The sequence below is a fragment of the Sceloporus undulatus genome, chromosome 4 (genome assembly GCF_019175285.1).
Source record: "Sceloporus undulatus isolate JIND9_A2432 ecotype Alabama chromosome 4, SceUnd_v1.1, whole genome shotgun sequence".
NCBI lineage: Eukaryota > Metazoa > Chordata > Lepidosauria > Squamata > Phrynosomatidae > Sceloporus > Sceloporus undulatus.
This window is the reverse complement of record NC_056525.1, coordinates 238,807,032-238,830,985: the sequence shown is the minus strand read 5'-3', so window position 1 is coordinate 238,830,985 and position 23,954 is coordinate 238,807,032. Positions and strand designations below refer to the sequence as shown.

The 23,954-nt window shown below is 39.9% G+C and overlaps 1 protein-coding gene across 4 annotated transcripts; it reads left to right on the top strand.

The window, feature by feature from the left end:
* Positions 1–465: 465 nt before the first annotated feature.
* Positions 466–23,124, top strand: OC90 (otoconin 90). Of its 4 annotated transcripts, XM_042461669.1 has the most exons (19): positions 466–492; positions 2,447–2,514; positions 5,784–5,849; positions 6,583–6,642; positions 7,643–7,817; positions 8,374–8,486; positions 9,931–10,059; positions 11,564–11,605; positions 12,833–12,886; positions 13,479–13,529; positions 13,674–13,724; positions 14,403–14,453; positions 15,012–15,062; positions 15,904–15,954; positions 16,220–16,336; positions 17,891–17,983; positions 18,541–18,715; positions 20,486–20,592; positions 21,561–23,124. In XM_042461669.1, the coding sequence occupies exons 2-19, from the start codon at positions 2,466–2,468 to the stop codon at positions 21,875–21,877; spliced, it is 1,752 nt and encodes a 583-aa protein (XP_042317603.1). In that variant the 5' UTR covers positions 466–492; positions 2,447–2,465; the 3' UTR covers positions 21,878–23,124. The 4 variants fall into 4 exon arrangements, with proteins under 4 accessions (XP_042317603.1, XP_042317604.1, XP_042317605.1 ...); XM_042461670.1 differs by lacking the exon at positions 11,564–11,605; XM_042461671.1 differs by lacking the exon at positions 13,479–13,529.
* The last annotated feature ends 830 nt before the right edge of the window (positions 23,125–23,954 follow it).

Genomic DNA, 23,954 nt, shown 5'->3' with positions numbered 1-23,954 from the left:
CCGTGCCACCCACACACACTGCAATGTCCCACCAGACACACTGCCACACCATCTCGGCTTTTCAGCACTTGGAGAAACCAGGGTCTGTAAAGCAGTCTAGATTTCCACCTGTCTCTCAACATGGAACGTTGCCTCTCATTAAGTTCTTACCGCAGTGGTCACATGACTTGGTAGGAGATGGATAACAGAGGAGCAATTGTTGTTTAATTACAACAGGGCCTGTATTATTTGGGTAACTTGCAGTGCCCTGGAGAATAGGCCTATTTAATATAGCCCCAAGTATATAAATGATCTATAATGTTAAAGCTCACCGCTGCAAGCATTGTGACCTGCAGAAATCTAATGAAAGGGCTGATTGAGAAAGGATGAAGAGGGGGGTGATGAATTAAATGGTCACATGGGAAGGGGGTTCATATCCAGGTGGGTATAAATCACCAAGTCCTAACCTTCTTAAAGCCAGTTTTCTCCTTCCTTTGGGCCATATTCCGCAAGGTAAGTTGTATTCCCTGTGCTTCTTCTTATGTGATGATGAGTGCATTTTGAATGGCACCTTGATCGGAAAACCTGTTGACTTGGAAGTAACCTTTAGCAAAAAATAATAACAGAAAGTAGCAATTCTGGTCATGCTAACCTGGGAGTAAATCCGCTTGAATCCAGCCAGACTTATTTTTTTTAAAAAAAATTAAAGGACTGTGTTGCACATACATTTGAGATTGCGTTGTTGAGCTGGATTCTAAGCACATGTGTAGTGAGATTCCACTCATGCTTCTGTTAAGGACTTCAGCCTTAAGGTTCAACCTGATATCTCTAATTTAAACATACAAGTATGCTCATTTTTGAGCATCCCATGTGTGCGATGTGTAGACACAATGCATTTCAACCTCGGTTGTCTCCCAGTAAGGTGTCATATTTGCAGTGTTTTAGTTCAGTCCCCATGTTAGGGATGTAAACAATGCTCACGCTTTTTTTCTGGTCATGGAGAAGAAAGCGTATTCTGAAACACTCTCTTTAGAATCTGGTCAATTGCCACATTTTTTTTCACACTTTCAAAAATCTTTGTGTAAAAGAAGTTGGTGGAAAAACTTGTTTTAATGCAGAAAACAGCATTTTGAGTGGGAAACAATGAATTTGACACAAATGTACTGTTAACTGTGGACAGTACAATTTATTTTAAAACAAACCCAAGTTTCATAGTCCAAGAAAGAAAGAATTTCACAAAAATTCTCATAATTTCATTCAATGGGTAGAAAACATTGGCAAGTATTTGCTCCTTCATGAGAAAGAGTGTATTTCCTCAAGAGTAAGGGGTATTATCTCCAAGGTCTGGGTGTACACCAGGGACCTAAGCAGATAGAATGGTAGAGAAGGCAGATTGAATTAATCTCAGTGTGTTGCAGTGGTGTAATGCTCAATATGGTGATAATTGTGCCATACTCATTTTGCAGCATGATAACAGATGCCAAGTACTTTGAGCAGGGTCTGGTTGCTCCCATGAGAGTGAGCAGTGAATCCACTCTGGAATTTAGTCTCAACTTGCACAGGAATCATGCAAGGTGCTGAATCTACTTGAAGATTTTGCATCTCAGAAACAATTTTTAAAGTTTGGATTAAAATGGGCAGTGAATTCACCACCCCATTGAAACAGAATCCATCATTCCTCACTTGCTTTGAGCATCATTAAAGTGCTATTGAATTGCTAATTGTCAAGAAGCAAACATCTAGACCACATCAACTCTCACAAATAAAAGCCATATTAATATCAAGTGTGAAAGTGAATCACCAGGATTCTTGGATAAGTCTTTATACCCCTTGAGCCCAGAAGGACTTACTACTAAGTATATCTAGAAATGTGTGGCTAATGTCCTACATAGCATATTCACTTTGCTTTGATGAGCCACCATTAAGGTCAGCATGGTTAATATTAGCACACCTGACCTTCAGGACTGGGCTTGAAATGCTACAACACTGTAGCCTATAACTCTATTTTACTCCTTACTGAAGTAAATCCATCATCAATTGGATTTACCAATTGGCTGTATTGGGACTGACCAACAGGATTTAGTCTCATCCTCAGTGTCAGGGTGGTGAATTCACTCCCAGTTTTGATGGCCTTTGAGATCTCTTCCAACACTATGATTTTATGCTTCTATGCTTCTATGATTTTTAACTGCCCACACATCTTCTGGGAATCAATTGCATGAATAAATTTTATATTGGGTGATCTTCTTTGAGCTGACTGTAGCAATACCTTTACCAGCTCAGAGACTCCTGTGTTGAGATGTGTTCCTAGAGCATTGCTTTCTTTCATCACTGCCATATCATTGCAAAATAAAATAAATTCAGCAGATTGCAACGATATGGTAATTCCTCTCCCACTTCCCAGGACAGCTGTGTTTTATGTTTTGAAGGGAAATGTACAGTCTTAACATGTCACTTAATTCACCAGGAAAGATTTCTGCAAAAGGATGATGTTAATCCTACTGGTGAATGTGTTGATGACATTGCATAGTAGTGGTAAGTGGACAATTGTGTTACCATTTCTCCAGCTCTGTTAAGTACGGTTTGAAGACAGTTTGCATCAACTATAACCTCTGGAGCATCTTCTTAGAAATTATATAACACAGATCAGCAATTGCATAGAGCCCCCCCCCCCCCACCACCATTTTTGAAGCTCCTGAAATTTCCAGGCCACTCCCCAACAATCCAGTTCTCTACTTCATTGATAAGAGTAAAATATATTTCTATTAAAGAAAACAAAACAGGCATATTCATCCATCACTATGCTGAGATGTATAATTCTCTGAAGAGGTTTGTGATTGTATAACAAGGGTGGACAAAGGATGCTCCCTCAGTGTATTTTATGGCCAACCAAGGTCAAGACCATTCTCTCACTCTGTGTGTGTGTGTGTGTGTGTTTCTAAGTGCCAAATCATCCTGAAATCATGCTAATTATCACCTACTTTTACTATAATACCCAACCCTACCTCTCACAAATCACCTGAAATAATCTGAAAAAAGAAAAAGTGAAAAACAAAACATGGGCTGGCATCCTGTTAGTATGATAGACCTACATAAATTATCTTACACATGCAATTGTACTGTTTTAGCCATATGCGATGGATATATTCACTTCCTAGATGACTTAAGTGGAGTTCAAGAAGTGTAACCTTTTCACATGGCCTAAATTCGATTATTAATCCAAACTACAGTACAACCATTTGGTCAATTGATTTTACATATAAGTTGACTCACCATTCAACAATTCTTGTAGCCATTTATAAACCAGTATTAACTTTTGTAAACTATTGTTTTAGCTTAATACTTTTGAAATTATTGGCGGGTTATAGACCGCCATTTAGTACGTAATGAATACGTACTAGGGTTAGGAAGGGGAGGTGCTTCCGCACCCCCCTAACCCTAGTACGTATTCCATACGTACAACATGGCGGTGCCCCTTCCACATGGGGGCCGCCATGTTTACGTATCGGACGCTGTGCTTCTGCACGTGTCGCGGCATCATAGACGCCACAACTCTGCCCCTGGCGCCTCGCGACGTCATAGAGGCGCCGCTTAAAGAAGCTCCATTTTGGAGCTTCTTTTTTGCTCCACAAGGGAGCCACACAGTGTGGCTGCGGCGGCTCCCTTACGGAGCAAACAGTGGCAGCAGACCGCCTCAAAGCAGCGGTCTATAACCCGCCTCTGTAAGTCTCTTTGAATCTCTTTTTGGGAGACAAGCAGGATATAAATTCAATCAATGAATGTAGATGAATGGGTCTATTCTAGACCAGACAAAAAAGTAGAAAGATAAAAGAGAGGGGGCCAACCTAGTCTTATGAGGGAAGGAGTTCCATACCCTAGGTATGGTATGTATCCATCTGTCAATGCCTTCAAGTGTGCCACTTGATTTATTGTGGCTGCAGAAATAGCCACTATGCATTCCCCATTGTTTCTTATCCATGCTTCTTATTTGACAAACACACTTACATTTATACTGATCTTCTAGTCATACATGCTTTGATATACCTTTAAAGATGTGGTTGTACTTTTTTGGCAATTGTGTTTAGTTCATGGTTGTATAAGCAGTTTTACCAATCACTTCACATGGCCTTGAGTCCTATTGTTAGCCCCAATTAAAGAAGAGCCATTGAATCAAATGGATTTTCCAACCTGTTGACTCACCACTCTGCAATTGAATCAATGTGTCTAACCCAGTTGGGAGTAACAAAGAGAATTCTGGTTGTCATTTGGATGATATGTAACTATTTGTTGGTGTGTTCAGTGCATCATTTGATTTGATGTAACTGCAGAGACAGCCATTGCACATTCATACTTTTGAAACATATCCTAAGACACCAAAACAATGACAATGAAAATCAAATTACAAAGTCCCTCTTTCCTGGCTAGTACTATTTACATTCTTAAGTTTGTGTGTGTGTGTGTGAGTATTCATGTCTGAATGCTCCCCCAAAACACAGATTATTCAGAAGCACTGGTCTTTACATCCCAAGTTAGGAAAGATGGACATAATAGATAGACATGATTCTCCCTTTCTCATAGTGTTACACTTGAACATAGAATTTGCCACAACTGTTGTCACTATCACAAGTGCAGGATAACTCCTAAAATGCATGCTTAATGACAAATACTATTCATAAATTATATTTTCTATGTACACCTAAGATGTTATGAATACACTTGTAAATCTATTCGTATGAATGTAGCACGTTTGTTGATAAGCATGTTGATAGGATATAACTATCAGAGAAAACAAGGAGTGGCTCTAGTTCTTTCTGAAGTGTGCATTTGATGATAAACTTGGGTTCTGTCTAAGTGACAAATGAATGGAGGACACGGGAGGGCAACCTCAGCCAACTACATTTTATTGGATTGCAACTCCAAACATCTTCATCATTGGTTATGCAACCCAAGGCTGAAGGAAGGGGGCAGCTAAACAACAACTGGAAGACCGTATTTGTCCATCCAGCTGCATCCCTACCTGGGCCGGAGAGACCTTGAAACTGTAGTACATGCTCTGGTAACCTCTCGCTTGGATTTCTGCAATGCGCTCTACATGGGGCAGCCCTTGTATCACACCCGGAAGCTGCAATTAGTGCAGAATATGGCAGCACGACTGGTCACTGGTACATCCAGGGCCAGTCATATAACACTGGTCCTTAAAGACCTACACTGGCTGCCTATTCGCTTCCGGGTGCAATACAAGGTGTTGGTTATTACCTATAAAGCCCTAAATGGCTTGGGCCCAGGGTACTTAGAGGACCGCCTCTCTCCATACAATCCACCCCACACACTCAGATCATCTGGGCAGCAACTGTTAAGAGCTCCAGAGGTTCGATTAGTTACCACCACCAGGAGGGCCTTTACCACCTCGGCCCCCAACCTCTGGAACTCGCTGCCTGTTGAGCTCCGCTCGGCCACCTCCCTTGTCCAATTTAAGAAGGGGCTGAAGACCTATCTTTTCGAGCAGGCCTACCCCTGACTCCCGCCCTTGGTACTCTCTCCCTACCTCCTTCGTCAGCATTGTCTAGCTGGCATGAGTTTGGGTAATCAGGTTGTTGTTTTTACTGTATGTTTTAACTGGTTTGGATTTTATTGTACTGTATGTATTTTTTTGCTGTAAACCGCCTTGATTTCTTTAGAAAGGCGGTATAGAAATAAAATTTTATTATTTATTATTATCTTTGACCTCCAAAGTCTATGTTGGCTTCAGGCATTATTCTAATTTATTTTTCTTTTGCAATTTTTGTTTCTTCTGGGTGAGCCAGGAGGTCAAGGACCAGAGACACCAGCAATATCAATGGATCTGCCACATGTGACAGAAAGGAACTTAAGTAAGAAGCTTTTATTCAAGATTTAACTAGCAGCAAAACCTTAGGGGGCAAAATATCAATATATAAGGCTGCAAGCTGTTGTCTGATCCAGGTCAGTGGTAACTAAAGGCAGGGTTTCCTTAATGCTGTGCTAGTTGTTCTTCTTAACTGAAGAAACCAGAACGAGAATATCTGGGTTCTTCTGCATGCAAAGCATGAGGTTTATGGTTCCCTTTTAGTGGAAGATAAGAGTTAATAAATGCATTAAAGGGAGTGCAGGGCAAGAATGGTTTCTGACAACCAAGTATATCCCAACCATGCATTGAACTGAGTGCAGAGCTTGGAACATTATTTTCCAAATGGAAGTGCTACTGTTACTCATTACAGTTTTTAAAAGAAACTATGTTGCTGTGAAACATTTCTATGATTGAAAAGGTTACTCAAAAGTAATGGGTTACCAATAACACTACTTGTTCTGTCAAGGGTAGCTTTAGCAGTTGTCACAAGTTGAAAATGTAAGAAAAAGCATATGTTGCCAGCAGTATTCATTCTTATAGATGTTGCTGAATGACAGTGTCATATATTTGAATTCCATTTTGGGAGAAAGACAGGGTGTAAATCCCATAAATAAATAAATTTGCATTGTGATGGTCCCCCTCCTCTCTGTCTCTCTTTGTTTATATATGTGTGTGTATCATGAAATGAATGTGAGAAGGATATTTGCAATTAATATTATGAAACTATTTATATCCAGATAACATTACATTCTTCAATGGAGTCTTTGCAGACGTGGAAAGTGTTGCCCTGTATTTTGGTAGGTCATACTTTTCTGTCTCCTTATAAAATTCAAGAGGCTTTGTTGGGGGGGATATCCTAAGATATATCTGCATTTTTGTATGTATTATTGTGAAATATAGACATATCTGAATCCAGTGCTGTGCATGTGCAGAATGATATCTAATCTCCTGCATATCAGGAATGAAAAAGTAGGACCCATATGATCACTCTGCTGTATTACTTACATTTGTTCCAGACAGCATTCTCATAGTTTAATTTCCTCTTCCTCTCCTTCCCTTTTCCTACTCAAATAATTATATGAACTCAAAGTGGTTTCATTTCTCAGATCCTTCATTCTAGTTCTCCTGTACATACTCTCCCCCCACCCAAAAAAAATACAGCAAACTTTGGGCATTCTCCATGCATTGGTCGTTCAGGTTTGGCCCGAGTCTCAGTGTTTGGAGGAAAGTAGGCTCTAAACCAAATCTTTAAAAACATTGAAGTCAATCCTGTAGGACATTCCCCCTCCCTCCTGCCATTTCCTTCCCATGTTACAGTAAATTTTCCTGCCAAGTGATACAATTGACACTGGATCAAACTAGAATTTAGTTAGTAGAGGATATTCTCACTTATTTTACAGAGGTGTTTTCTTAATTGCTCAACAATATCTCTCTGTCATATATTTTTCTACACACACATACCTTGCATTTAATGTGCTTTGTTTTGAAATTGGCAATTGGAAACTGAACTTAATTTTGCAAGTCTGATTGTTGAGACACATATCATTGAGGAAATCCTGTTGTCAGAGAAAAATGAGCTAATTGCAGGGAGTCTGCATTCCCCTTTGATCCCAGGAGTCCAGGGTCATCTTCATGAGACATGTTTTCTTCTGAACCTTCTCAGAGAAAAGTTTGGAAAATCCTGGTTCCCCTCCCCCCCCACAAAAATTCTCTGACTAATCTCTGAGATGAAAAGAGTTTCCATCATGGATGGAGATGTACCTTTATTCTGAATTCTTAACATCCATGTTCTTTTAGACTGTTTAGGTTCTCACTTCACCTGGCTCCAGGCTATATTCACAAACTTTCCTGTACTGCTCAACTTTGTGAACAAAATGAAGTGTGTTACTGGCATTTGTCCCAGAGATTTCGAAGACTATGGTTGTGCCTGTCGATTTGAGATGGAAGGCCTCCCTGCAGATGAAGTAGATAGGTGAGTCTGGCAATAATTACACTACACAACCTTTGTACTGAATGGCAGTGTTGCACAACTGAACCAAGACACCAAATGTGCACCCAAATGCACACGAGCATCCATGTGAATTGTGATCTATACATCATGCCACCAAACAGATAAATCTGCATCTTCAGTCATGAACTGAATGTGTCATAAAAATGTGCCACTGCTTCCATAGGGGAATTTATGTGTGCAGCTCTTACAGCTCCTACTTTAATTCCAAATCTGGAAGGACTTTCTATTGTAAAGACACTGCAGAATTAATGCAGTTTGAAACCACTTTAAAAGCCATGGCTCTAGCCTATGCAATCCTGGGATTTATAGTTTGTTTTGGCACCAGAGCTCTCTAACAGAGAAATCTGAATATCTAATAAAACTACAAATCCCAAAATTCCATAGCAATGAGCCATCACAGTTAAATCAGTGTCAAACTGCATTCATTCTGCAGTGTAGATGCAGCTTTAGACAAAGTCCCAAATGACCTCTAATATTAATTATTTAATTGTTTCCCCCCCCACAACCTCCAAATAAGTTGCTGTTTCCAACACCGGAAGTGTTATGAAGAGGCAACTGATGAAGAATGTATGTGGGATCCTGCCAAGATTACTATGGATGTCAGCTGTCTCACAAAAAATCTCACCTGTGGTAAGACTGAGAAAGAGAAAGAAATGTTGAAGAATAAGGATGTGTGTGTTTGTGGGAACCTGCAGATTTTCCAAGATTTGATGACCCATTTCATCCCCAAAGAATAGGTTAAATGGTATTACAAACATTTTTAAAAAAATATTGTCTTGTGTGGAAATATCAATGTTTTGCAGTGACAAAAGTATACAAAAACATTGTAAAGTCAAAGACTTTCATGGCCAGCATCCATAGTTTTTTGTGAGTTTTTCGGGCTATGTGGCCATGTTCTATCAGAGTTTCTTTCTGACGTTTCGCCAGCATCTATGGCTACCATCTTCACCTTCTCAAAAATATTGCTGAAAATACTGTTTTTGTGAATGTTTTGTTGTTGTTCTTGTGAATTGTTCAGGAAAAAATGCACAAAAATAAAAATGTACAAGCCCCCCCCCCAACTCACCCACAATTTCACCTTCGGAGAGACAATTTTTGAAAATTATTTGGTTTTGCATGCAGAAATGAAATACATGAAAATATACAACACTAGTAAGAAATCTAGTCTTGGAATGACATCATGGTTTTCTTTGTTCATTGACTTTTCCACTTAAAATGAAAGTGAAGGTGGCTTGCAAAAATGTTAAAAGGAAATAAATAAATAAAATGCAATTAAAAGCAAATGCAAATGATAGAACAGAAGATGAAATAGTACAGATGAACTCAGTGGTATTTGATATCAGTGGGACAGTGACTCCACTACAGATTTTCATTTTGCAGGAACTGTCCAAAGTTCTGAAACTATTTGGGGACTAGCACCTTGGACAACTTTCAAAACTGATCCTGATGCTTTTAGTAGACTCACGTCTCTGCTGACATGGAAGCCACCTGCCTCACTGGATCAAGATCATTAATTAAAATTAAAAATTAATACATTGAATGCCTCCCAAAAGTGGCTGATCTCTACAGAGCAACAGGAGGCTTCCCATAAAAGAGGTTTCCAAGCCAAAACATGGTCAGAGAGAAGACTCTTTGATGCATCACAGCCAAACACAGCTAGTTGTGAGATATGAAGGAGACTGCTCCATATGCTCATAAAACAGAGCCTGTTTTTGGATTCCAGATAACATTTTCAGAAGTCCAGTTAATTCTTACACTTGTAAGTGCTTGTAGACAATCCTATCTGAGCCAGATACTGTGGAAGGGGAACCCATATTATATAAACTTGAATTTTCTAGAGCACCAAAGCTGTCTCTCCTTGTGAAAGTTTTTCAATTGTGAGCTCATTCTGTGCTGGTTGAACAGTGTCAGCAACACCGCATAGAATTTCCCAGCTACAAAATGAAATGCACTTGTCCAGGTCAAAACCTTATAGAGAGCAGGCTGAGTGTGAAAACCGATCTCTCAATACCACTTTGTATGTGGGGCTCTCTCTCTCTCTCTCTTTTAAGACATGGCTTTCTTTCATTTCTAGAGTCTGAAGATTCCTGTGAGCTCTTTCTCTGCAACTGTGACAAAGCTGCTATTGAATGCTTTTTGCATTCCCGAATTAACGCTTCCATGAACAGCTTGGATGTTTCGCTCTGTCCGTCTCTGGTTACAGGTGAGATTATAAAGAGAGAGCTCTCACAGTGAGATCTCAGTTCCTTAGTGCCTGGAGGTGCCTGATTTTCCTCTAATTGCATTTTCTTTTGCTTAGTAAATTTGCCTTCTGGTTTATAATGCCATTTACTGGAAGAAATGCATTTCCCCTATTTCTGGAGTAATGAGTGAATGCTACAAATCCATACTTTCAGTAGAGCTTTTCAAGAAAATGAAGGTGATATATCTCTGTTTATGGTTGTTAAGGACTGAATGTGACTCCCAAGATCTACCTTTTCAGCCAGATGGTGGCTGAGCCATAGGAGAGCTATAAATTGAGGGACTGGAAATGATGGCAGAGATTCTACTTCAGCTACTTAGTTAACTAGAGCTGAATCGACCCTGCAGAAATAATCTAGTTTAACTGACACAGCTCAATGCTATACAATTCTGGGATATTTTGCTTTCTCTGTCAGAGAAACTACAAATCTCAGGCTTCCTTGGCAGGGAGCCATGGCAGTTAAATGGTACCATTTCTTATTTGTTTGTTTGTTTTATTTATTTCATTTATATGTCATCTTTCTCCCTCAAAGGGACCCAAGGCTGCTCACAGATGTTTTTTAAAAAAATATTACAATAAAATCTAAAACAGTTAAAATCACCCGAAAACAATATAAAAATACATTAAAATATAATGGAAGTTTTTCTACAGTGCAGTTTTAGCTTAAGTAGCATCTTCTGGCCTGATGTCCTTTCCCCCAATCCTGCCTTATTGGGCAAAGCCGCAGCAAGCAATGAAGGTCTGTTCTCCTGTGAATCAGATGTTCCCCTCACTCCTGTGAGCCATCTCTGGTGCAACAGGACAGAAGCTGGATAATGTTCTCAATTCTCCTTGCACCAGAGATCACTTGTGGGAGGGATGTGGAAATGTCACTCTGCTGCACCTCAGTCAACAAGAGAACAGACCTTCGTTGCTCAGAGTGGTTGCTGATTGGTAAGTCAAGACTTTTATGATCTCTCTGGGCCCAAACTGACAGGTCAAAATAAAGCTGTTTTGGGTCCCTTTGGAGATATGCTGCTTAAATGACACACATATCTTAAGAGGGCACAAGCTGTGCCAAAGCTGCACACTAGTCCTTAGGACTGGAGTGTGGCTTTGGTGTGGCTTCTGGTGTCTTAGAACGCATGCAGCATTTAAGCAGCATACCTCCAAAGTGACCTGAAGCAGCTTTATTTTGGCCTGTCTGTTTGGGCCCCAAATTTTCCCTACACAATTGAGTATGTAGGGATCATGGACCTAAATCAATTATGGACACATAAATCTAGGTTTCACATTTTTAACTGTGATTGTGAACTTCAGCTGACATCGGCATTGCTATCCCAGTTGTGGGCCACATGGAGACCAGCAGTAGCAGCACAACTCCATAGGATCTCTCCAGTTGCCTATTCTTAATGTGCCCACAACATTGTCCATTTTTTCACATGGCCCAAAAATTTATGGGACATCTGTTCCCTCTTTTTCCCAGAAACACCTAGTGAGAACAGTCAGACAACAGCTCAAGTTTCGGGTAAGCCTTTTTCTCCACAAAATATTTGTTCCCTGCCCTCCCCCTTAAGCCAAAATAAGAACAATATTTTTCTAAGAATGGTATCAGAAAACACAAATGAGCATGGTTTGAGACTATGCACTTATATTCAGCCCTTCTGGAGACAAGCCTAGGGTCTCAGTTTGCCCTACAGTCATTCCTCACCCCATTCCACAGTGCCAGCTTTACAGACTTCTCCAAAATGACTGACATCAGGAGATACAGCAAGTCTCGAGCAGAGACTCACACTGGTAGAATCAAATTGGATCTCAGGGTCCACACAATCAGTCAGGTGGCAAGGATTCCCTCTTAGGCTACATTCTTCCCATACTAGACAACTCAGTATGGAGAGCTGGAGATGTCAGGTCAGGAGTATCCCAGTATCCCACTGTCTCAGGACTAAAACATGAAACTTGTGATGTTACAAGAGGTATTTCCTGGTGATTTTATTAGTACACTAATAAGTATTATATATTTTAAAATAAATAATTCATTGCTTTACTAGTGAAGGAGTTTGGAAAAATTTGTAATTAATATTATGACCTTCATCTAGCAATGTACAGTCACCCCTCCTTTCTCACAGACTTAAGGTCCATGGTCTTGAATATTTTCAAAGGGGTGACCTACATTATTTTTAATGGGGCATGATCCTGCAGTGCTCACCCTGCACACGTTCACGGGCATGTGCCCCTTTCAAGCCTATGGGCCTTGAATATACGTGAGTCTCTGTTTTTGCAGAGGGGTCTGGAATGGATCCCCCAGGAAAAAGGAGGGCCAACTGTATTAGCATTCATCACATGCACCAATGCAGTGATATTCTCCATTCTCTGTTGATCTTTTTGATAGCACTTTAATTGCTAGGGTTCCATCCTACAGAAACCTGGGACTTGTAGTTTAGGGATAGAATTCTCTGCTAGAGAGATCTACTCTACTTCCTTGAACTATAGCACTAAAAATTTCAGGCAGGGAATTCAAAGCATATCACCAAAGTACAAATATTAAAATTCAATAAAATGGAACCATGGCAGTTAAAGTAACATCAACGTGCTATAATTGTATAATGTGGATACACTCACTCCTAGACTGGAGAGGAGCAATGCAATAAAATATAACGTCTCGACACTGAGTCTCAGGCCAGACCAAGAAGCAGGTTGGCTGCAATCTGTATTTGTCAGCACTAACAGACACCTCTCTTTATGTTTTTGGCAGAGTTTCAACAGAGGGCTGAAGATACACGGCTGACAGATACATCTGTGGCAGAGGGTACTTGCTTGTCCCCCACTGTTCTTGTGTGGTAAAGCTTTGGTCAGAATTTAAACTTAGCGTATACTAAGTTAGAGCATTTTTACCACAAAGGTGCAAAAGATTTGCATCTCAGATAAGTTTGAAAAATCTGCATCACATTTAGATTTTTTCCTGAAGTAGTGGCTTTCTCTAGCCTTCCTCAACACTTATGATTTCCAGATGTGTTTAATATTTGAGGGAGCACGTTTCATTAAATACAATGACCAAAGATTGATATCTTAGAATCACAGAACTGGAAAGGACCTCAGGGTCCACTCAGTCCAATCCCTTACCATACAGTCAAAGCACACACCACAGATGGCTATCCAGTTTCTGTTTAAAAGCCTTCAAAGAAGGAAACTCAACTACATTCTGAGACAGCATATTCCACTGTTGAACTGTTCTTACTGCCAGGAAATTCTTCCTAATGTTGAAGTGGAATCCCTTTTCTTGTAGTCTGTATCCATTGCTCTGGGTCCATATGTAATTTGGTATCTTAATTTGGCAATGACTTCTTCCTAAAACTTGCATAGTGTTAGGAACATAACCCTCTCTGTTATATGTCTTACAGTGATTCCACCACCCACCAGTGGAACAATTGTAAAGATGTCTGTTACAGAATGTAAGTGCTTCATAGCCATTTTTGTGTGAGTGTGCCTTTAATATGTTCAGTTTGTTCTATTAGTTTTCTATTAGTTTAATCATGCTTAATTTTCTTCAACAAAATCTCACTCCACTCATGTTGGTTTTTCCATCTTTTAAACAGTTACTTCCCATTTGGAGAAAGACAGAAGTCTTGGGACCCACAGAGGAGGAGGTGTGTGTCATCTTTCAGTTTTTTATAAATACATTAAAGATTTCGTTGCACAGAAATACAAAGTCTGAAACAGCATTGGTCAACATGTACTGTATTAAACAGTGAGTGAATGAAATAGTTTATAGACAGGAAAAAAAATCAATTGCCTTCCTATTGACTGTTACTAGAGTGATAATTTAAAAGGAAAAGTAGAGTTCATTTATGATCTAAAGCAGTGCTATTCAAAGAGGTGGTCCACAGCCTGGTTCTAATCCCAGACCCATTGGCTACCAGTCCCTGGTGAGTTTTGAGGAAAGGCACAAGCAATTATAGGCAATAGACACCAATACCATACCATTAGAAGAGAACAATGTCTGGTTCCCAAAATCAGGTATCTTGAGATGCACTGATCTAAACTAAGTGCAAGCAGTCTGTAAACTGATCTTGTATATTATTTTATTATGTGTTGGACTGTTTTACTGTAAGCTGCCATGGTTCTAGTCGGAGTAGGTGAGATATAAATAAAATATTGTTGTTGTTGTTGTTGTTGTTGTTGTTGTTATTCCTCATGACATTGCTGTTAACAGAAAGTTCCAACTCTTGATTATAAAGGTTGGCTGGGTTTTCTATTTTGTTAAGCAAACTACAGAGCAGGGTCCCAGTTGAATAATGTCTAATTTTTAAATTTTGATTTGACAGATATTCCTTCAGAGATTAGTGACCTGCTGGTGAAGGACCTGGAAGAGGGAGGCAAGTATACTTCCTTGGCTAACACCACTGTATTCTCTCATCTCGTTCTACTGTGACAATACAACATAAGAGGCAAAGATATTACTATTAACCTTTTGTGATCAGTGTGTATGTGTGTGTGTGTGGGGGGGAGGATACAGCTTGCAAGAAATGTAGGTCTCTGCCCATGATGGAGATCCATGTTAGATCGTAGTCCATGGAAAACACTCTTTATCCTCTGTCCATGTAGAGGGCCTTGACAGTCCTTTGTCCCTGCTACAGCTTGATCTACAAATACTCTGCCACTTGGTCCATAACAGGCCTTGATCCATGACAGAGGGGACATTTATTACCCTTCTCTTTCTTGTTTTTTTTAAATGTAAATATAATATAATTCCACTTTGGACTATGATAGAGCTCACCAACCATAATGTTTCCTTCAGTGTTGAGAGGGCTAGCCTCACATGCATCCATTGTTGTGAATTATTTGTGGATAATGACTTGTTTGAATTGATATAGACAGATGGTTTTTCTGGTCAAAGCATTAAACCCATGCCAATTTATTTGCCTTTTAAACAGTTACTCCACACATGGAGAATGGTGGAGGTTCAGAAAGCCTCACAGAAGGAGGTAGGTGGGTGAAAATTGGTAAAAGTTTCCTTTAAGAAAAACTAGAGGGAATGAATGATGGATTGCTTTCACTGGAGACATTAGGCCTCAGCCCATTCAATTGCAGTCCTCTATTTGCTCCAGTGCTTTGACTGCACTTCTGAATAATGCTCAGGCTTAGGGCTTGTAAATTTCCAAAAGAAAAGTATTGATGGTAGTGATGGTTAGGTAACCACTTAAAACACACATTGGAGTGAATTCTTGCTGTTTAGGTGTGATACATGCATCATCATGTTCAGTCTTCAGGTCATTTGGCAGTTCAGAATTGGTCAGGTAATGGGAGGTGTGTTTGTACATATTTGAACCAAGACACATTGGACATGGTTTCAGTGGGTCATTTTCTCTGCACAGGACCCTCTGGAGGTCACATCAAGGCTCCATTCCTACTGCGCAATTATAGCAATTTCTTATCATTTTGACTGCCATGGCTTCATCCAGTGAATCCTGGGACTGGTAAACTGAGGAACTACTGCCAAAGAATTCTAAATATAGTCAGCTCTCCCTATCCACAAATGCTTTATCCGTAGATTATATATATATATATATATATGCGCACAAACCTTGATTTTGCTATTTTATACAGTGTAAGGGACAACACTTTTACTATTCCATTTCTAATTAATGGGATTTGAGCACCCATATTTTTTGGTATCCACAGGGTGGTTGTTGGGTGTGAGTCCTGTGAGTCTCAACAGATACCAAGAGCTCATTGTACCTCAAAAAACTACCAATTGCAGGATTCCATAGTACAAATATCATCCGGTTTGTTAACATAGACTTTGTGTTTTGTGTCTATTCACAGTAAAATCCCAGGATGGCACAGCTGCTACTTTGGAAAATTCCATGTCAGGAGGTAAGTCTGTATCAACTCGTGGTTTTCTACCAGTTATAAACATTTTGTAAAATGTGGATGGCTGTACTGTTTAGCCCAGATGCTGAAAGAATGGGGTCATAGTTACTTAGAAAGACAGAAAAAGGTTGAGGTCCTATTCAATTTTCCTGAAAGTAAGACCCATTGAAAGGGCACTCCATTGAGGAAAGCTTTGTGGAAAGCAAATTGTTTTACAAGGAAATCTCTTCCTGATATTATTAACAATTGATCATAGCTATGCCCTCAGGTCCATCTGAAGAAGCTTTCTTCACAGGGGGAACCCCTTCTGCTTCATCTCATAAGAGCGCCAATGAGTCTGAGTTGGTGCCAACTTCAGATTTTCCAGAGCGATCAACAGATCATGGCAAGTAAACCTCTTAGAGTTGTGACTTCAAAAATAGCCTAAGTTAGGCTTTTAAAAAAGTATAATCATAAAACCTATTTGAAACTGCAGAAGATAATGCTCCATAAACTGGCATTCTGATAGTAACAGATATCTTTGTAAATTGCTTTGTATATTTCATGGCACTTTTTGGGCATGATGTAATATTTGTACTCAGCTGAAGATTGCAGAAGCAGAGTTGAGTATGCAGTGCCATTGCGCATGTGGTGTTATTGTGCATTGCAGATACAAATGTACATTGAACGTTGTAATTGTGGATCTTACATTTGCTTACACATTCAGTTTAACTTCATTAGTGTCAGGTTATATTCTGTCTGCTTGACATAAAAGTGCTGACTCAGTGTAATTGTTTAGTGCTGGGAAAAGCAACATGGCTTGGAGGCAGACTTTTCATATCTGTAGTTCTTGATAGAGCCAGTGTGATGTAGAGGTTTAAGTGTTGACCTAGGACTCCAGGAGACCAGAGTTCAAATCCCTGCTTTGCCATGGAAATGCACTAGGTGACCTAGGGCAAGTCACAATCTTTTAGCCTCAGAGGATGGCAATAGCAAACCCCTTCTAAGGAAACCCTGTGATAGGTTTGCCTTAAGGTCACCATAAGTTGGAAATTACTTGAAGGCACATAACAACAACTAGTTCTTGATACTGGAAGGTCAGGCTCAATTCTCCCTGATAGGGCAGGATTGCCAATCCCAAAGTGGCCTGTTTTCAGTTGTATGTGCTTATAAAAGCTTAGTGGTAAACATTTGATGGTCTGTAGAGGATACCTTTCAACTATTCCAATCTGGCAAGGACAGTCCTGATTAATTCTCTGTTGTCCCACTTTTTGGTTGCTTTTAAAATGTCCCACTTTCTCCTCCTCCGATTTCCCCTCTTCGTCCTCAGTTTACTTCCATTTGTGCAAACTGAGCTCAAAATGCACAAGTTGTTGGCACTCCATTAACTTAGCACAGGAGAGAGGAGAAGAGAGGAGGGCACAGAGACTTGCCCTTTTCAGTAGATTCAGGCAAAAGAAAACTGCTGCAGCCTCTCTCCTAGTTAATCTCTTCTTCCCAATTTATAACCTTTGTCATATTAACCACACTCTGATGTTTCTTGGCCATATGTGTCCTGATTTTCATTTATGAAATGCTGGAGGGTATGGTAGAGTCACCTGTATACTGGCATAGGGCCTGTGTGTTTGCCTTCCCCTCCCTTTACACCTCAGGTATAGAGGCTGACTACTAGAACAGGGCACTTAGGAAAACTACATTTTCATACTGTTGTTCACAGGATCCCTTATCCTGTTTGGCTAGGGGCTGTGCTGTCTACCAGACTCAGAGAGTTGTGATTTTTTTTTAAAAGAACTTTGTGAAGCTCTGCTGTTATGCATCTTGTAAAATGGGTTCTGGTCCATAAAAGTGTATCCTACAAAAAATGCAACCCTAAGTAGTGTTTGACTCAGGTTTTATGGTTGACATGTTACATAGATTTAAACCCTGTTGCTTCAAAATGAACCAAATATCCAATCTGCAGGGAATCATTTCAAAATTGTTGGAGAGGAAGGTACAACATTTTCCACCGTGGCTCCAGAAGAGACACCAGATCCCGAGGAACCCTTTGGAGAAGGTGAGGGGTACTCTCACTACAACCAGGATGTGCAACTGCACATATTTTAAGTGACAAAAGGTATTGGGATGCTGATGGATTGCTGGGGGTTAAAAAGACACCTTTGACATGGTCTTGGGTAAGTCAGACACTCTCTGCCTTAAAGGAAGGCAAGGGCAAACCCCCTCAGAATAAATCATGCCAAGAAAACCCCATGATAGGTTCACCTTAGGGTCACCATAAGTCAGAAACAACTTGAAGGACACAATGACAACAATAAACACATTTCTGCACAGTTCTGAGCAATTCAGTGGTAGAAAATCACTGCAGGGGTGCAAAAACAGCAGCTGAAGTTATGCATCTCACTGGCAGATGGTTCTGCCCTTTCTCCCTGTGATTCCCTACAATCCCTAGCTTTTTTTTCTGTTTGGTTTGCCTCCTCCTCAGTCATTCAGTAGGCACAGTCATTCAGCTAAAAAAAAGAGGACAACAGAGAATTAACTGGGATTGTTCTTGGATGTAGCATAACACTGGACATAACCAAAGACTTTGACTTGGATTTCTTCCTCTCTCTATAGTTTGTGACCGCTTCACCTTTCTGCAACTGAGAGACAATGGAAGAGTCAAGAGGGTTTTGCCACAGTTAGGCGAGATGCTTTATTGCTTAACCGATCGATGCCCAGAGGAGTTTGAATTATATGGCTGTTACTGTGGCCAGGAAGGTAGAGGCCAGCCAACGGATGATCTGGACAGGTTGGGTTTTTCCAAATGTGTCTAACACCAATGGTTCAAATTGTCACATAACCAACCAACCACCTCACACATTATTACAATAGCATATACAATCCGCTTCCGAGCCCAATATAAGGTGTTGGTTATTACCTATAAAGCCCTAAATGGCTTGGGCCCAGGATTCCTGAAGGACCGCCTCTCCCCATAAATTCCGCCTCGCACCCTCAGAACATCTGGGCAGCAACTCCTGAAGGTGCCTGGGGCTAGGTTGGCTGTTATTGCCAGAAGATCCTTTTCCACAGCTGCCCCAGCCCTTTGGAATACGCTGCCCATGGAGCTCCGCTCGTCTACCACCCTGGCCCAATTTAGGAAGGGTCTCAAAACCTTCCTATTTAATCAGGCATTCCCCGACTAAATATCCTGTGGGCCTCCCTCCTCTCTCGTGGCCGTGAGGTTGGGCTAGGGGTTTTTTATTGTTTTTAAGGATTGTTGTTTATATGTGTTTTTAATCTGTATGCTGTTTGCACTTCGGTGCATTTTGTAAGCCGCCCTGATCGTTTGGAAGGGCGGGGTATAAATAAAAAATTTTATTATTATTATTATTATTATTATATATGTATTAAGTTCTAAAAGGTATTTCCTACCATGTGTGTACTGAAGAGGGTATAACATGTGGTCAACTGTAGAAAGATCAAAGCCAGTAAAATGAAAAGACTGTAAAGATGTCTCAGTGCTTTGAAGCAACATGATCCTGTCTGATCCTGGAAGCTAAACAGGGCCAGGCCTGGTTAGCATTTGGGAGATGCTCAAATTATCAGGTATACCAGGTAATACCAGGCATTTTGACTATATACAGGAAAAGGCAATGGCGGACCCTCTCTTAATAAATCTTGCCAAGAACCCCCTATGATAAGGTCATCAAAAGCCAGAGTTAATGTGAAGGTACATAACAACAGTTATTATGGAAAACATTCAGATTGAGTTTAGCTCCCATTTGCCCCAATTCAAAGTTTTCTGAAAAAAAGGGCACATTTGTTTGCAGGAGTGGCTGATGGCTCCCATGTCAATGGGCCAGTAAATCCATTTTAGAGTTTAGTCTGAACCTATGAGGGCCTATCCAATGGGTGGGACCTCTTTTGGAGTTAGGGTTAAAAGCCTTGGATAGTTCCTCATCATTTGAACTTAAATCCAAAATGGAGAATACCCTACTGACAGGGAGGCTTCCCATGGTCACAGTTTGTCTTTCAGTGATGTGGCTTAGGGTACGCACTAGCTTAGAAACCTTTTAAACTATATAGGCAGCATTTCTGTGCAAAGAGGTGGGCAGCTCTGTGCATGTTTTGGTAACATTTCCACTGAAATGAACAGGAAACACTGTTTTAATAGAAGCTTTGGGCATGCCCTGGAACAAAACATAGCCCATAGAGGTCCATGAATGTGTTGGATCATCTCCAGATTAGGACACTGGCTGCATTCAGCTAAGTGTTGAGTAGCAAAATGCATTCATCAGCAGAAATCCCAACATGCATCCCCCTGATTTTGACACTCAATTTCCCAGTGCTGAAGAGACAAGCTGCTTTTCAGCAGCAACCACTAAATCTGTGCTTGTTTTCCAACCCCATCCCTACATTTCTCATTTTTATTCCAACTTGTGCTTAGAGAGCTGGAAAAAAACAAGGTGGAAAATATGAACCAGTTACACAAACTAGAATGCAAAGGATGATGTACTTTAGAGCCATTTCATACTGTTTTAAAATGGTAACATTTTGATAAATCTCTTCTTAACTGAAGATGCTGCTTCTCTCACCATTGCTGCTTGGAGCAAGTTAAGAAGCTGGGATGCCATCCAGAAAGAAATTCCAGATCTGAAGTTGTCTGTTTCGATCACACACCGAAGTGTAAGTTTATGATGAATGATGAACAGAATCTACTATTATACAGCAAAATGAGGTGGCCTATTGGTGTCATTTATTCCATAAATTTATTTATGGAAAAATTCAGACATTTTTGTCCAATATGGAGAAGTCACATTCAGTTCAAAATTGCAGAAGTAGGTGTCTGCATGCAGCAGCACTGCACATGGGTGTATAGGGACTTGTTTGCAAACAGATGTATGTTTCCACATGTGTTTTGTTGCACACCTGGTTGTGCAACATCACTATTCGCTCAAAGAGCAGTGCTCCATTTCTATGATGTAGGAATATATGTGCATATTTCACCCTAATGGGACATTTTGGACCCCCACTAGCTAATGCCTAAATGCTAGCGATACTCTTGAGTAGAGTAGACCCATTACATCAATTGGTTTTACCTATGTGCTGAGTCACCATTCAGCAATTGATCCAAAGGGAGTTCCCTAGTTGAGATTAACCAACAGGATTCCAGACATCCTCTGGTACTAAATTCACATAGAACTAGACCTGCAATGTAGGCATTTCATGGCATTATTGTCTGAATGCCATTGTTTGTCCCAAATACAATGGTCACATTGATTTGGTTGGCATTAGCTAGATGTTGACTCAGAGTTCATTCAGTATACTTCACTAAATATTGGATCTAGAATCTTAGCTCATTTTTTTCTATGCAGAAAATAAATTTTCTGTGGAAAAACATATTTGTGTGTGTGTGAGTAAAAAAAAAGCCACCTATTCTTGCACAGAACATTCCCCAGAATGTTTTAAGGAGTATGAATACTGGGAGAAAGTGCACAGAAATCTTTCTGCTATTCTTCTTCTTTCTGACACTGTTTCTCAAGTTGCAGCAAATCTTTTTCTGTGCCAGGAAATGAACAAAAAATGAATATTCTTTCACCTTGTGGTAGTGTGACTCTTATCTAATAAGTTTATAACAGCCATCTTTCCCTTAGGCATTGGATGGACCATGTGTGAAAAGCTTCTGTGTTCCTGTGATAAGGCAGCTGCCGAGTGCATGGCTGCAGCTTCTTTCAACGAAAGCTTCAGCTCTCCAAACAGACATGCTTGCCAAGAGGACAAATTGTTTTGCCGCAGGAGTGGGCACGAAAGGCCCCCGAGTGGCACTGGGATTGGCGCCAGAACCTCTAGTGAGGAAGAGAGTAGTAGTGAGGAGGCAGCGCCAGCAACGAGCATTTTGAGAAGGGGAAAGAGAGCAGTACGCCCAGAAGCAAGGGGAAACTCCAGACCATCACTGCTACAAACCAGATAATCTCATGTCACTGCTCAGCAGAGAATCTACCAGGAATATTAAACAACAAACGACTAATGTGATATTCAAAGTTAGAATGTAACAGAAAGTGATATGGCAGATCTGTAATATTATTCCTAGGGTTTTGTAGTGACTTTAAAAAAAATTTTCTTCATAAGAGAGAATATATATAAAATGTCTTAATAAGAGAGAATATATATAAAATGCTATATAGATGGCATTTAACGCCATACAAAATATCTAAAATGTATAACCAAAATAGTAATAAGTGTTGGAAATGTAAAGTGGAAGTAGGAACTTATTTACACTGTTGGTGGCGCTGTAAAAAAGTAGAACAATATTGGAAGGATATACATAGAGAAATCAGGAAAATAATAGAATGGACCGGGAAACCAGACCCGAAACTGTATCTTTTAAACATCTCGGATACTTTGAATATAGATGATAACAGAGACAGTTTACTGTCCTCCCTGATCGTTGCGGCGAGAATGATATTGGCTCGATATTGGAAAAAAGAAGAAATACCGAAATTGGAAGAATGGAAACTGAAAGTGATGGAGATATGTGAAATGGAAAAATTGACAGCATTGATGTGTAAAAATAAAAATACTATTAAGAATTTTAACGATATCTGGAGGCCATGGAAAAAATATATACAGGAAGAAGAAGGGATAATAGAGTAGAGACAATATGAAACAGAAGGCGCTTACACTTAAAGAAGGGAGGAGATGTGAAGGGAGTGGAGATAAAAATGTGGATATATAAAAGATAAGCTAAGGTATATGTAGGAGATTTAATACATAGGAGATAACGGATGAAATATGTAACAATTAAAAAAAGAGTTAGTTAGAAATGTTGGAAAGGTCAACCGTAGTTTTTGGGGAAATTTAGCCTGAGGAAGTGATTTTAGAGGATATATACTGATCAAGTTTGATAGCTAGAATAATAGGAAATATGTGTTAAGAGAATAGATAGGTATATTTAATGAGTAGTTATTTCATCTTTATGATAGATTTTAATATTTATGTCTTATGATTTGTTACAATTTTTGTAAGTCTTGTAAGTGTGAAAATCTTAATAAATAAAAATAAAAATAAAAATTTCAATACAGCAGCTGTAGGAGAGGTAAGGTGAGAGACAATTTGGATTAGGCCTCTCTCTGTGGCATTTGCCAGAGGACAAGCCATTCAACTCATGCATTGCAAAGCTATTTAATGTGCAAATTTGTCAGGGCAGGGGGCAACCTTGCTAGCCTGCTGCAACAAAAACAACCCAGAGTTTTGCGCCATCTAAAAGGTTAACATATTTAATTTGCATAAGCATTTTGGGAATTTAGACTATATCATCAGACATATCTAATAATCACTCATGAGTCTTTATACTGTATTCCTGCCTAAGCCAAATAGTAGTTTTGAAAAGGTCGTGATTTTAATTAAAAGGGGGGGGGGGGAAGCTTGGGACAAATTCAATGTTCTTCACCCACTGGCTGGTTTTTTCCCCACCCACTTATGATAGAGCTTAATCATTATCCTCCCGCATTACATCTGCCTTCACCTTTATCTTACTTAAAATTATTAATCCAATCTTCCTAGCTTGTAGGTTACATCATCTATAAATAAATAAAGCCAAATGGCTGAGAAAACACCAAGGAAGCATCATACAGAAACTGGCATTTACAAGTCACATATTTCTGCGCCCCCCCCCCCTTTTCACCACTACCCAGTCCACAAAAGGACTTTTCTTATCCCAGGATTGCTAGATGTATTAAGGTGCCATGAATCAAGGGCTGTATCAGTCCTAGACCTAAGTCCAATTTAATATCAGTGGAGTGAAAATGCCACAAGCTACATCTTTTTGCCCATGGCAGGGCATAACAGCTGTTTAATTAAAGGTGTAGTCTGTTGCATGACCTCTTGCATGAACTGGTCATGCAATCCCTTTGTACAAATGTTTGTGCAAAAAAAAACCCCAAAAAACAAATGCAATCCAATCCAACCCATATTGGATGCTGCTCTTGCACTTTCCAATTTCAAAAAGTGCAGCTGCTTGTGGAATATCAGACTTTACAACTGTTCTG

Excerpts from the sequence above, each read along its gene's own strand:
- OC90 (XM_042461669.1), top strand. The coding sequence starts at position 2,466 with ATGATGTTAATCCTACTGGTGAATGTGTTGATGACATTGCATAGTAGT. Across the intron at positions 7,818-8,373 it reads CCTGCAGATGAAGTAGATAG|TTGCTGTTTCCAACACCGGA; the intron begins GTGAGTCTGGCA and ends CCTCCAAATAAG. Across the intron at positions 20,593-21,560 it reads TTTCGATCACACACCGAAGT|GCATTGGATGGACCATGTGT; the intron begins GTAAGTTTATGA and ends TCTTTCCCTTAG.